The sequence below is a fragment of the Asterias amurensis genome, chromosome 20, assembly GCF_032118995.1.
Source record: "Asterias amurensis chromosome 20, ASM3211899v1".
In the NCBI taxonomy this organism is placed as follows: Eukaryota; Metazoa; Echinodermata; class Asteroidea; order Forcipulatida; family Asteriidae; genus Asterias; species Asterias amurensis.
In genome coordinates, this window is record NC_092667.1 from 2,127,687 (window position 1) to 2,141,783 (window position 14,097).

The 14,097-nt window shown below is 40.5% G+C and overlaps 1 protein-coding gene across 1 annotated transcript; it reads right to left on the reverse strand.

The window, feature by feature from the left end:
• Window positions 1-1,618: 1,618 nt before the first annotated feature.
• LOC139952609 (uncharacterized) lies at window positions 1,619-13,494 on the reverse strand. Its single transcript, XM_071951799.1, has 7 exons — window positions 13,238-13,494; window positions 9,159-9,305; window positions 8,173-8,432; window positions 7,303-7,399; window positions 5,815-5,898; window positions 5,212-5,302; window positions 1,619-4,716 (listed from the first exon to the last, which is right to left on the reverse strand). The coding sequence occupies exons 1-7, from the start codon at window positions 13,311-13,313 to the stop codon at window positions 4,407-4,409; spliced, it is 1,065 nt and encodes a 354-aa protein (XP_071807900.1). The 5' UTR covers window positions 13,314-13,494; the 3' UTR covers window positions 1,619-4,406.
• Between the last annotated feature and the right edge of the window lie 603 nt (window positions 13,495-14,097).

The following is a 14,097-nucleotide window of genomic DNA, read 5'->3' on the forward strand; positions in this document are numbered from 1 at the left end:
TGTTTGTATGAGAGAGATTGGTTGTTGCCAACTTGGTGTTTATATCCCCTTGTGGGAGTTTGCCGAGTTCCCTTGATGGGAAGATCATCTAAACAAACAAACAAACAAACAAACAGTATACAATTATACGTATTCTAACCAAACCACTGCCCCCTCTTGTTGATTGACAACCCCTCTTGGACATGTGGCTTGGTCCAGCTTAGGGTATCGTGACATATGAGCTGACCAATGTGTACGATGTGGTTTAGACAACGCAATTATTAAAATAAACCACTGCCCCCTCTTGTTAATTGACAACCCCTCTTGGACATGTGGCTTGGTCCAGCTTAGGGTATCGTGACATATGAGCTGACTAATGGTACGATGTGGTTTAGACAATGCAATTATTAAAATATGTCAGCAAGTGCTGACAGCAGATTTTCAAAGCAAGTTGCTCTCTGTGAGGCTTGGGCCTCACTTATCATTCAACGGGAAAAGAGTTGCACTTTCTTGCGGTTTACTGTACCAAACTTTTGGTCACTTAGAATGATGGACATGTCAGTTATGTTGGTGATTGAACGATCACCTTGTTAAAGATACTCCCAAAGTGATAGCACTGATTGATAGCGATATAATCACAGCACATTTAAAGACCAAACAACATGCCCCCCCCCCCCCCCCCCACCACCACCTTCCTTCTTCATTTAACACATCATGTATTAATTAGTACCTTACCGTATTGCTAAATTTTTACATTCATTTTGATTTGGAAACAAAAAGGAAATTCGCGGCCAAAAACACCCCGCATTATAGGCTTCCAGAAACACGAGCGCCTTTAACTTTAGATGATAATTTCAACAATTAACCGACATTATTATTGACAAGTTCAAGATCAGTTGATGATTCTGCTGTGACGGAATATGTTATTCTAATCAGCCATAAGCGAATTAGATTCAAATGGCTGGTAAACTTGCGTGCACCTCACTGTGAATTTTCGATAGACTATCACTCAGCGTTGATTATACTTGTCAGATAAAATTGTCTTTTTTAGAAAGAAGAAACCAGACACCATACACAATACTCAATTTAAACATGTTGCACGAGGATGAGGGGTGTGGTCTACTCCACTTGCGCACTTTGCTAAACATTTCGAGTGGAACTAGTTCACTAGTTGTGTGCCATCACCGTGTGCGAGTGTTAGCAACCGTGCGAACGCACTTCAGAGGTGTTGAAGGGGGTGAATGGGTGAAGACGGGGGAGGGATGGATGGGGTGGGATGGGATGGGGGTGGGGGTGGGCGGGCGGGGAGGGGGTGGGGGTAGGCGGGCGGGGAGGGGGAGTGGACTGGTGGGGAGGGGGGTGGACGGGTAGGTTAAGGGAACGGGGTCGACGGTTCCAGGTGGGGATGGGGGTAGGGAAGAGGTTTAGTGGGGTGGATGGGGTGGAGCATGGGGTTATCGATGATGGATGAGGAAGGGCAGGAGTTGGGGGGTGCACATGAAAGTGGCATTACCTACTTGGCAAGAAAAAATATGGTTGCACCATGGAGAAATAATTTTGCACTAAATACATAATTTTTTTTTATTTATTTAGTGTTTAATAACAAATATATAAAGCAAAACAGTTTACATTCGGAAAAACGACTACAAAAAGCCCCTAATTTGTTTTTTTCAAACACCCCAACAAACAAATAGACAAACAAACAACAAGTATAAAACCAACACAGACAACAACAGGACAACCTGGAAACAAGATATACATGAGCAAAAAGACAAGACACAGACACACAACTAAAACAGAGATGCAGACCTGAGGTATTGCCTAAAAAGCTTAAAAGAAAATAAACAAGACGAGACAAAAACGGTATCAATACCCCAACAGACAAATAAACAAACATTTTCTTAGAAATATGAATTGGCCAATGCAAAGGGAAAGACAAAGCAAAACTTATCAACTATCTGGTCCAAGAAAAGGCAACAGTTCTGGCAAAAGAATCTAGATTTGGATAAATATTCTCAACGCTCTAAATAGAGCCAAGCGAGAAGAGAAGATGATGAAGAAATTTCAGAGTTAGATGTGGGAGGAAAACCACAGAGACTTAATCCAGGGAAAACCCACGCAGTCAAGTAGGGACGGAAAACCTAATCCACTAAGTGCCACGGTGGGATTCGAACCAGAGTCCCAGAGGTTGAATGCATAGACAGTAGACACCACTACGCCAACCTGACCGAATCATTAAAAGCACAAAGAAACTTCAGTAGCTGTAAACAGTTACAAACTGGGATTGAGGTGCATCCATCTACATTGGTACATTATAACAGCAGGTTATCAGCGTCGTCGGTTTGGATGACTTAAATAATATAGGGTGCGTTCGATTAGCTTCCCTGGGGTCGATTTCACAAAGAGTTAGGTCTAGTCCTAACTTAGGACTAGTCCTAGGAGATAAACAAATTGCATGGATAGTCCTAAGTTTGGACGAGTAACTGGTCCTAACTCGAGATAAGACTAGTCCTAACTCTTTGTGAAATCCACCCCAGGGTCTACCCCGCAGTGCTCACTCGGGTGAGCCCCCGACAAGAGCTAAACGAACAATCATGCACGTCATGCGCCTGGGGCCAGCCCCCAAGTAACCCACTCCACAAGCAGGGCACTTGAGGACGGCTGACCCGGGTGAGCCCCCGGAATGACGTCAAAGCTATTCAAACGCACCGGGGGCAGACCGGGGTCGACCAAGGGAAGCTAAACGAACAAAGGCGAATGTACTAGCCGGCTGGGAGGCCGGTCTCTGGCGTTATTCACGAGCCTGGAACGGTGACATCAGATGGTCAGGCTAACAATAATATACCAACTTAACTACTTTATCATGGCCTATTGAGGGCAGGCTTCACCTTCAGTATTGTAGGAGATGGTATCATTGGTTTTCAGTAAAGATCATTCTTTTAACAAATCATAGACTTATCTCTTAAAATAATCTGAAATAACAATTTGTTTATATTTTTTATATAAAGACTCTTATGTAACACTCTTATACTACTACTCTTATACTATGTGTATGTATTGATCAAGCATGTACATTTAAGGAAAATTAAAACTCGTCTAAACCCAGCTTGATAAGAGCACCAGACTCAAGCTCTTGTGTTCCTGATCAGCAAGCCCCAGTCGTGACACTTGTGTCCTTAAGCTAGACACTCTACCATGTTTGTTTTATCCTTCGCATGGAATATCAAACTGTTGGTCATGTGTGTTGTGTAGTTCTCATAAAAGAACCCAGGGCACTTATTGGAAAGAGAAAGGGTTCGCCCAGGTGTTTCTTGTTGGATTGGCTGCATAATGCACCACAACACTTTGTATACCATTACAGCAGAGCTTGACGGCGCAGCACAACCGCCCCGCACAACGGTGCAGCATGACGGCACAGCATGACTGGGCAGCACTACGCACAGCACGACGGCGCAGCACAACAGTGCACTATGATGGCGCAGCATGACATCACAGCATGACGGCACAGCACAACGGTGCAGCGGGACAGCGCTACATGACAGCAGAGCACAACGGTGCAGCACGACAGCGCTACACGACAGCAGTGCACAACAGTGCAGCACAACAGCGCTACACAACAGCAGAGCACAACAGTGCAGCACGACACTGCTACACGACAGCAGAGCACAAAAGTGCAGCCTGACAGCACTACACAACAGCAGAGCACAACAGTGCAGCACGACAGCACTACACGACAGCAGACCACAATGGTGCAGCACGACGGCGCAGCACGACAATGCAGTAGGATGGCGTCGCACGACAGCGCAGCACAATGCACAGCAGGATGGGGCAGAAAAACGGATGAAACACAACAGTTCAGCACGACGGTGCAGTACGTTGGCGTAAATGGTTTTAAAGACACTGGACACTATTGGTAATTGTCAAAGACCAGTCTTCTCACTTGGTGTATTTCAACATATGCATAAAATAACAAACCTGTGAACATTTGGGCTCAATTGGTTGTCGAAGTTGCGAGATAATAATGAAAGAAAAACACCCTTGCCACACAAAGTTGTGTGCTTTAAGATGCTTAATTTTGAGACCCTTAAATTCTAAATCTGACGCCTCGAAATCAAATTCGTGGAAAATCACTTCTTTCTCAAAAACTACATTACTTCAGAGGGAGCTGTTTCTCACAATGTTTTATACTATCAACAGCTCCCCATGACTCGTTACAAAGTAAGGTTTTATGCTAATAATTATTTTGAGTAATTACCAAGTGTCCACTGCCTTTAAAGACAGCATGCAATGGGAGACTTTTAGGCGATCTTTTTCACAGTATATTGTGTGCTCAGACCTATGCGCACGCACGCTGTGAGCCGCAAAAAAAGGACTGGTTTGTCTGCTGCCGTCAGCGTCTCAAAAGTCTCCTATTGGCTGCCTCATTTTTAACAACCGATAGCTTCATAAACATCTTCATCCTCAGCATCATTACTCCAAGACAGTTTGTGCGTTCTCATGCACTGCCCCGGTCTTTCTTTAAGTAATGTTGCCTTCGGTTGTAGATACATATCACTATATCTTACTGGAATCTTGGGCTTTGATGCTCCATCTGCTGCATTCATTCCACAATACTCAAGATGGTTTACCTTTTGTTCGTCTAATTCTGTGACAGAGTCAGAGGGCGTACTGGGGGTGTGTTTAGAGGTTGTCTGGTCGGATGGTGGATGGCGTTTCAGGACTTTAGGAGATTGTTTCCTATAGAGGATAAATAAACGTGATAGTAGTTAGAAAACCTACAAAATGGACATGAAAATTTTAGCATAAAACCTGTCTTGGTGACGAGTAATGGGGAGAGGTTGATAGTATAAAACATTGTGAGAAATAGCTGCCTCTGAAGTGCCATACTTTTTGAGAAAGAAGTAATTTTCCACGAATTTGATTTCGAGACCTCAAGTTAAGAACTTGAGGTCTCGAAATCAAGCATCTGAAAGCACACAACTTCGTGTGACAAGGGTGTTTTTTTCTTTCAAAGTTATCTTGCAACTCCGACGACCAATCAAGCTCAAATTTTCACAGGTTTGTTATTTTATGCACATGTTGATATACACCAAGTGAGAAGACTGGTCTTTGACAGTTACCAATGGTGTCCACTGTCTTTACCTGAAAGGGTGACAAATGTTAGTGGTGTATTTGACAGTTGATTATTAGCATACCAGGCGAATATAAAGCTCTTAAATTAATTCTACCTACCTCAGCTTACAAATGTGGACACCAGCTAGTATCAGAAACAGTGCTAAGCAACCAGCCACTGCGATTGAAACAACTGCAACCATCATCCACACTGTGAATACAAAGTCACTTGTACAAATTATAAGGGATATGTTCCAGTCACTCATTTTAAAGGAACACGTTGCCTTGGATCGGTCGAGTTGGTCTTTGAAAAGCATTCTGTAACTGTTTGTTATAAAATGCATGTATGGTTGGAAAGATGTTGTAAAAGTAGAACACAATGATCTACACAAATATGCCTCAAAATTGCATGTTTTTTTTTTACCTCGTGTCCCGGATGGGACATAAAGCCGTTGGTCCGATGTGCTGTGTAACGCATGTAAAAGAACCCAGTGCACTTTTCGAAAAGAGAAGCTGGGTTTGCCCCGGTGTTCCTGGCTGTGGCTGCTGTATGCGCCGTAGCACCTTGTAAACCCTTAAAAGGTGCTACATAATTGGGTCTCAAAATTCATCACTGCATATACCTATCTTTCTGAAAGTTTGTATATACTCAGTGCCTTGAGTACCTTGTTTGGTAGATACATGCGCTATATAAGACTTCGATATTATTATTGTTATTATTACCTTTAGGTTCAATTATTGTACACGTAGGTCTCTCCACGGCAGATTTGTTTATAGATGTCGGTGCCAATGTTGATGTAGGTATAGCTGTATGAATGACATCACAATGAGAAAAAGAAATATTAGCACGGTGCCGGTGTCCCCGGGGAATTCTGTCCGTCGGAGATGATTCAGTCCCAAGCGTGGGCTTGAGGAGGATGATTTAAAGGCAGTGGACACTATTGGTAATTACTCAAAATAATTAGTAGCATACAACCTTACTTGGTAACGAGTAGTGGGGAGAGGTTGATAGTATAAAACATTGTGAGAAACGGCTCCCTCTGAAGTGACATAGTTTTCCAGGATTCGATTTCGAGACCTCAGAATTAGATTTTGAGGTCTAGAAATCAAGCATCTGAAAGCACACAAGACTAATATCGCGCAACTTCGACGACCAATTGAGCTCAAATTTTCAAAGGTTTGTATGCATATGCCTTTGCATTTTGTGCATATGTTTAGATACACCAAGTGAGAAGACTGGTCTTTGACAATCACCAATAGTGTCCAGTGTTTTTAAAAGAGGGCGCGATAAAAAAAAGTTTGTACACAGTTTACCAAATGGGGGGGGGGGGGGGACACACCCAAATCTTCTTCCAAACCGGGACTATACTCGGAAACGAAATATTATCTATCAAATTTTATAAACCAAAACAGCAACTGCATGGGTAACTTTTAAATAATTTGGGATTGACAAAAGAAAAAATTTACCAACGACCTCCGGGTTAACGCCGGGGCATTACCAAATGAGCTATGGTCGCAGTCTCCCAACTTGTCAATATCTTTGTTCGGGGGTGCCAATCAGAAGCCACAACAATTAGCTGTCCCCTAGCCAGGGATCACACCCAAATTGCGCTACAACCTATGAAGCGACAGCCAGGCGAACTGGATGCGACTTTATATCACCACAATATTATTTTGATAATTTACTTAATTGATTGTACAATTAGGATTCCATAGCAATGTTGGAAGGAGAACAAATCAGATCCCTTTCTAATCTAAAAAGATTTAGAAATAGTTTAAAGCCATTATACGCTTTCGGAACAGAAAACAATTAAAAGTTCACAGATTTACAAATAAATTACAGGGTTTACAGAAGGTAATGGTGAAAGGCTTTTCTTGAAATATTATTCCATGAAATACTTTACTTTTTGAGAAAACTTTAAAACAATATCAATTCTCGATATCGAGAATTACGGATTTATTTTAAACACATGTCATGACACGGCGAAACAAGGGTGGGTTTTCCTGTTATTTTCTCCCGACTCCGATGACTAATTGAGCCCTAAATTTTCACAGCAATGTTATTTTATATAGAAGTTGTGATACACAAAGTGTGGGCATTGGACAATACTGTTTACTGAAAGTCTGCAATGGCTTTAATAATGATACAAAAAGGGAATTAAAGAAAGATGGTGGCAAACTGCACAAAAAGAACAAATTAGTCTATTATACCTTCTTGCACTTCCATGACTTCCTGGTAAAATCCAATTGATATATCATCAATACCAATGTCACTGTGAACGCCACCAAGTACACCTACAAATTCAACCTGTGATTAACCAAACATCAATAATATCACCTTACAGGCCTATATGTAGCCTTGATTCAAGGCTGTTGGCATAGTGTGCCCCGGCCCGGTGCGGCACGATTCGGCAACTGCATGCAGTGCATACACGAGTATAGCAAATCGTGAGTACGGTCGTGTCTTTCAACCTCGTATGCGTGGCACAGTACATACCATGTACACCGTACAGATGTACATGTACACATACACTGTACATGTACTATCATGCACGCTTTGTGTTAAGTTGGGGTGTGCGCTGGCGGAATTTGGTGGGGACTAGGATTATGCCGGTCAAGGCTAGCCTGTATGCTTCGTTTTTGAAAGGGCAGGGGCACCAAGGCATTTCCTCCTTGGTAAAGAGCACCCTATTAGGGAATTGTAAATTTCTACTGGAACATTTTAAAGGCACCAAGGGGGTATGGGGGCATGGGGGCAATCACCTTCATTGCCTCCGTAAAGTTAATAAAAGGTAATAAAAGAGTGGCGACAAGTTCTTAAACGGCGGTTTAAAACTGGCAGGGTCCAGGCCATGGAGGGCCTTTATCGCACAGCCATGACCCGCATTAGGTTTTACACTATTGTTTATCAGTTAGTAACTTATAGATGAATAATTAATAGTAGAACAACTTTAAGTTCAAAGGTTTTTGTGCAATTGTTTTGGGGCAATTTACAATAAATAACCCAACAGCAGTAATTCTCTTTGAGGATTGCAGAAAAAGGTTGCACAAAAAGTAGTGTTTTAATTTACTGACACGTACCTGAAATGAAGTCTGTGGACATGTCTTGTTGAGTTGCTCTCTGATCCAGGAAGGTCCCTGGTTACCAGACCTAGACCATTCTAACTCTTTACAGACATAGACTCGCAAGGAACCAAGCCGGTCCACTTCCTGCTCATCGTACATGTGATAGGCAAAATCAACATGAACCGTTGTGTTTACGGGTACAGATAAAGAGACTGACGCAAGTCTAGCTGATGACCTCGTTCGTCCAGTATCAGACGGTGTATATAAATACCAACCTGTGTTAAAAAAAAAAAAAAAATCAACATTTAACACTATTTAGTAATCAGTGATATGATGAGATATGTTATGAGATACAAACATATTGCACAGATGGTTCATATAGACCGTTCTATATTAGCTCTCACACGCATGTGCTGTATGCTGCCCAGTGGCTGCGGGCCATTGCTGGCTTGCGTTTTGTACATGAAATATATGGACAAATCTTTTTTGTTTAACTCTTCATGTGAATAAGGTGTCTTTCTCAACGATTTACACAATTTCCTACAAGACGGCATTGCATGTAATGTATGTATGTTGAAAACACATAAATATTAAATACTTCAAAATGGAAATTTAATTAAAAAAACTGAGCAGACAAAAAGTGAGTTAAGTGTGATAGACGCGGAAACTGCACGATAGGCAAGGTTTTTTCGACAAAATTATTTAACTGTTTAGTTTCAAATTATTTCAAACGTATTCAACATAATGTTGTCATACTGGCCGTCCTGTCTGGGAAAGTATGTAAATTAATGATGAAGACACTTAATATGCATGGATAGTAAGAAAGACATACAAAACATTGTGCTGCCGCGACACAACCCAGCAATAGCGGCGTAGCCCATGCAGCGTGCATTACTTGCGCTTAATGGTGTAGTCTATAAGCTTTCAGTTTATGTTCACAAGCTGATTTCTAATTGACAAAAGTTGGCAATAAAAGAATTTACGACTAAAAGTTGACCTACCGGACTCGTTGCCGAATGTTGCATCAGCAGACGGTGCAAAATTACCCAGTTCCCTGACCCTAGAGTGACCTTCCTTCCAGTCAAATTCATCCTGGTCATCTTGGATCAGCAACGGACAATCAGACTCAAAACTGCAGTCCAAATAGTCTACAATTACAATAACAAAGACCATAATTTGGTAAAAAGGCAGTGGAAACTATTGGTTATTACTCAAAATAATGGAAAAAGTTTCCGTATGGCACCACCACTTTTTCATTCGAAATAAAATAATATAGTATCTAATTTACCTGATTGATATATCCCTTTTTGTAAAAATGAGTGAAAAAGTGGTGGCGCCATACGGAAAGTTATCCAAAATAATTATTAGCATAAAAAAACCTTGAAGGGTTTACTATACTAGGTATCAACCAGTATTAAAGGAGAGCTGTTGGTTGTATAAAACATTGTGAGAAACCGCTCCCTCTGAAATAACATAGTTTTTGAGAAAGAAGTAATTTTCCACAAATTTATTTTCGAAACCTCAGAATTAGAGGTCTCAAATATCAAGCATCTGAAAGCGAAAGCACACAACTTCTGACAAGGGTGTTTTTCTTTCATTATTATCTCGCAACTTCGACGACCAATTGAGCTCAAATTTTCACAGGTTTGTTATTTTATGCATATGTTGAGATACAACAAGTGAGAAGACTGGTCTTTGGCAATTACCAATAGTGTGAGTGTCCAGTGTCTCTTAGATGAGTAGAATTCAAATTTGTTAGAAAACTTATTACATGATTATGAAATTATGATAATGATGATATGATAAACCAATAACAGTTTACACAATTTAAACTGTAGTGTAAATGAGAAAATTCACACACACCACATACTTCCGGTTCATCGCTATTAATGGGGGCGGTATTTCTTGAATTGAAAGCATGCAAAACATTAGCAAAACATGTGACGAATAAATTATCTGTCACGCACTGTGTGTGTGTCACACTGTCATGTCACCGTTGCACACTGTCACTGTCACACCATTTTCACTCTCACACAGTGCCAGTCTGTTTCCAAACTTGGCGCTTTTTTGACAAAATGAGACTCGCTCAAAATTTTATGAGTCATAAAATAATATACTTCATTAGAAATAAAGCAAGCAAGAAACTTGCTCTTGTCTTACTATGGTCAGATTTGCTGCAGTGTACCGACGACTATTATGACATTGACAAGACCGAATACAATTTAAGTTAAAAAAGAGTCATAACAGCCCACTGTGCACTATACTTACCTTAACTTTGTAAAAAGTAAACATTACTTGTCGAGTTGCCGTCCGTGCACAAAACTTGCATTAATTTTATTTAACGGTGAACATGAAGGGCGCCACCATTCACGCCACACTATGCATTTTGCAAAACTTTTCTTTTCTTTTATTTAACGGTGATCATGAAGGGCGCCACTATTCATCACTTTGTGACCAGGGGGCTAATTTCAAAGAGCTGAAAATCGCACAGAAAATAGCTAAGCACAACAAATTAATGTGCTTACCAGAATAAGGTTAACAGCCAAACTGCCATGTCATGTGTAAACTTTGTGAGCGGACAATAAGTTAAACTAAGGACAATGAGGGCAAATCGGTAATTTGTTGCAGTTAAAACATCTCTTTGCATTATACTTTTTCATATGAAAGATGAGAAAAAAAATATTTCACACAAATTGTGTGCTTTCAGATGCCTAAAAAAACGGCTTGAAGTCTTTCTCATATTCAAATTATGTAAGTGAGAAAATAACCTCTTTCTCAAAAACTACTATGGAGTAGTTTCTCACAATGAGTGATTTTATACTATTGTCTTCATTTCATCACCACCACAACAGTTTGAATTGATGGCAAAACTTGCTCTCTTTTTTATAACGGCGGACATGAAAGGCGCCACCGTTCATCACTTTATGACCAGGGCCCAATTTCATAGAACTTAGCCTTGCTCAAGGCAGTCGCATTACTCGCTCTGAAAAGACGCCGCTGTAAACCCACCCGTATACCCTGTTCGTGGTGCGTGCGATCACACCGCATGACCCACCCGTATACACACTGTCAGATCGTACGAATACTGTTCACACAAGTCATCGCACTCGTACACCACTAACCGCATGCGGAGGCCGTCAGGCCGACAGCCTTGTCGGGTCTGTATCTTCCGGGTTTAATGTGTTGTATTGAAAAAATTCCACTAGTGGACGACCTATGGACCCTATCATGCGTCCGTAGTGGTGGTGTGTGATACATGTCTCGTCTTTCGCGGGCATTATGGTAATGAGCTTCAACACAGACCCTACAAGGCTGTCGGCCTGACGGCCTCCGCATGCGGATAGTGTACGGGGGCATCGTGTCGTGCGATGTTATGCACAGTGAATACGGGTGGGTTTTTAAACAGAGGCGGTCTTTTTTCGGAGTGAATAATTCGACTGCCTTGAGCAAGGCTACATAGAACTCAGAAAATAGCTAAGCACAACAAAATATGCTTACCAGACTAAGGTTAACATCCAAACTGCCATGTCACGCGTACAATTTGTGAGTAAACAATACAGTAAATTAAGGACAATTCAGTAAGGAGGGTCAGTAATCTCTTTGCACTACTTTTTTTAATAATGACAGAAAAAACCACAATGCTTTATTTACTTTGCTATACTTTGAGTTAATGTCAAAGGTGTCCAGTGCCTTTGAAGACACTGGGCACTATTGGTAATTGTCAAAGACTAGCCTTCTCACTTGGTGTATCTCAACATATGCATAAAATAACTAACCTGTGAAAACTTGAGCTCTCAATCGGTCATCGAAGTTGCGAGATAATAATGAATGAAAAATTACCCTTCTCACGCGACGGAAGTTGTGTGCGTTTAGATGCTTGATTTCGAGACCTCAAGTTCTAAATCTAAGGTCTTGAAATCAAATTCGTGGAAAGTTACTTCTTTCTCGAAAACTATGGGACTTCAGAGGGAGCCGTTTCTCACAATGTTTTATACTATCAACCTCTCCCCATTACTCGTCACCAAGAAAGGTTTTATGCTAATAATTAGTTTGAGTAATTACCAATAGTGTCCACTGCCTTTAAGACGTTCCATAAAGTTTATCAACTAATAAATTTGTATTCAGTTCATGTGTGCCTCTTTTGCAACTGCTGAAATGGTTTTTCTTGGTGAAGTTTAAAGACCCTAAATTAATTCTTTCCCCTACACCCCCCCCCCCCCCAAAGTAAAAACACAAAAATAACAATAATTATTATGAGAATATAAAGAAAAAAGTTATCGAGCAAAATTATAACCAGTTCAGTCTCCTGACGATGACTAGAGAAAGCTATAAGAGATGTTAATTTGCATCGGGGATAAAGAATATTAATTTTAGTTTTTTACCCACCCGAGTAACACGCCTGTGATATTTTCTCACATGACTCGGGGAGTACTTAGTATTCAGTGGTAACAAACATGGTGGATGGGTAAAAAAAACAAAATTAATAGAGAAAGCTAGTTGAAACGTTGTGACCAATTTAAGAACTCACTCCGCGCTAGTGCAGTTAATAACGATCCTTTAAGCTAAAGTAGAAGTCCCAGCTGAGTTTCTATACCTTCTGCCAAGGTAGTACTTAGAGGCAGTGGACACTATTGGTAATTACTCAAAATAACTATTAGCGTAAAACCTTTCATGGTGACAAGTAATGAAAACGAAAGCGCACAACTTCTGACAAGGGTGTTTTTCTTTCATTTATTTATTATCTCGCAATTTCGACGACCAACTGAGCTCAAATTTTCACAGGTTTGTTATTGTATGCATAAGTTGAGATAGACCAACTGTGAAGGCTAGTCTTTGACAATTACCAGTGTCCACTGCCTTTAATAAGCAGGACTTTTCAGAACTGATAAGTCTCCTGAAAAACCTGATAAATATACTCCGCAGCTGGCAGCAGCAGTAGAATGTATAGCAAGACAGTTCTCTAAAGAACAAACTCTACCTGGCAAGTAGATACATGGTGTTACAAAAACCAAACATATATACAAGTTTCAAATGATAAAAGTTTGTTCTAATTTTGACAGAGTTTACATGTAGTACTTACTTTTATAAGCTGTAGAAGTCCCTGCAGATATCACTGTCGACAAAACCAACCAAACTGTTGCCTTTAAAACAAACATTTTCCAATAACGGACTACAAAACCCCAGAGTAGATTTATAAATGGAAAAAGTTTTTGTTTAAACCTGGAATGATCTTGTGATCTTGTTGAGTGATGAAGCACTTTAAGTAGATACAGAAAGTATTTTGAGTGTTGTGTATTTGTTTACAGGTTGGAAAATGCTCTGATAAGCACAAACCATGTTTCAATATTTTGTTTCTGTTACAGCGGATTTTGTTGGAACTGAGCCAAGCTATAAAAACAAAAGTTTTCCTGTTGTTTCCTGTGGTTTGTTTCTTTTCCTGTTACAAGAAAAGACAATCCTTTCCGAATTTCCCATTGTTTAAAGGGACTGGACACTATTGGTAATTACTCAAAATAATTGTTGGCATAAAAACTTCCTTGTAACGAGCAATGGAGAGCTCCTGATAGTGAAGCACATCGTGAGAAACGACTCCCTGTGATGTAACATAGTTTTTGAGAAAAGGTAATTCCCCCCCCCCCCCCGGCTCACTCAAATATTAACCCTCTAGTCCCTGCACCGCCCGAGTTTGCTGAAAACTAATACTTCAAGATTCTTGCAGTTAATTACTGGAATCGTAGTTCAAATTTTAAAAGATAGCCACAGCTTAATTTTTATGCACAATTTGAACCTTGATATTTGTATAAAAGTACAATTTCGCATGAGAACAATACATGTCTCTCGTTAAACGGCTACGGTAATTTGTATAGCGAATATTTGTTTGTAAGGATAAAATGGACACAATAGCTTTTCAAGGCTTTTATCTGGCTCAATGATTATACT

What these genes read in the sequence shown, in the direction of transcription:
- LOC139952609 (XM_071951799.1), bottom strand. Translation starts at nt 13,313, where the DNA reads ATGTTTGTTTTAAAGGCAACAGTTTGGTTGGTTTTGTCGACAGTGATA. An exon ending in AGTCATGGAAGTGCAAGAAG is followed by an intron (nt 5,899 to 7,302) that starts GTATAATAGACT and finishes TCATTCATACAG; the next exon opens with CTATACCTACATCAACATTG. An exon ending in TACAATAATTGAACCTAAAG is followed by an intron (nt 5,303 to 5,814) that starts GTAATAATAACA and finishes TTGTATTCACAG; the next exon opens with TGTGGATGATGGTTGCAGTT.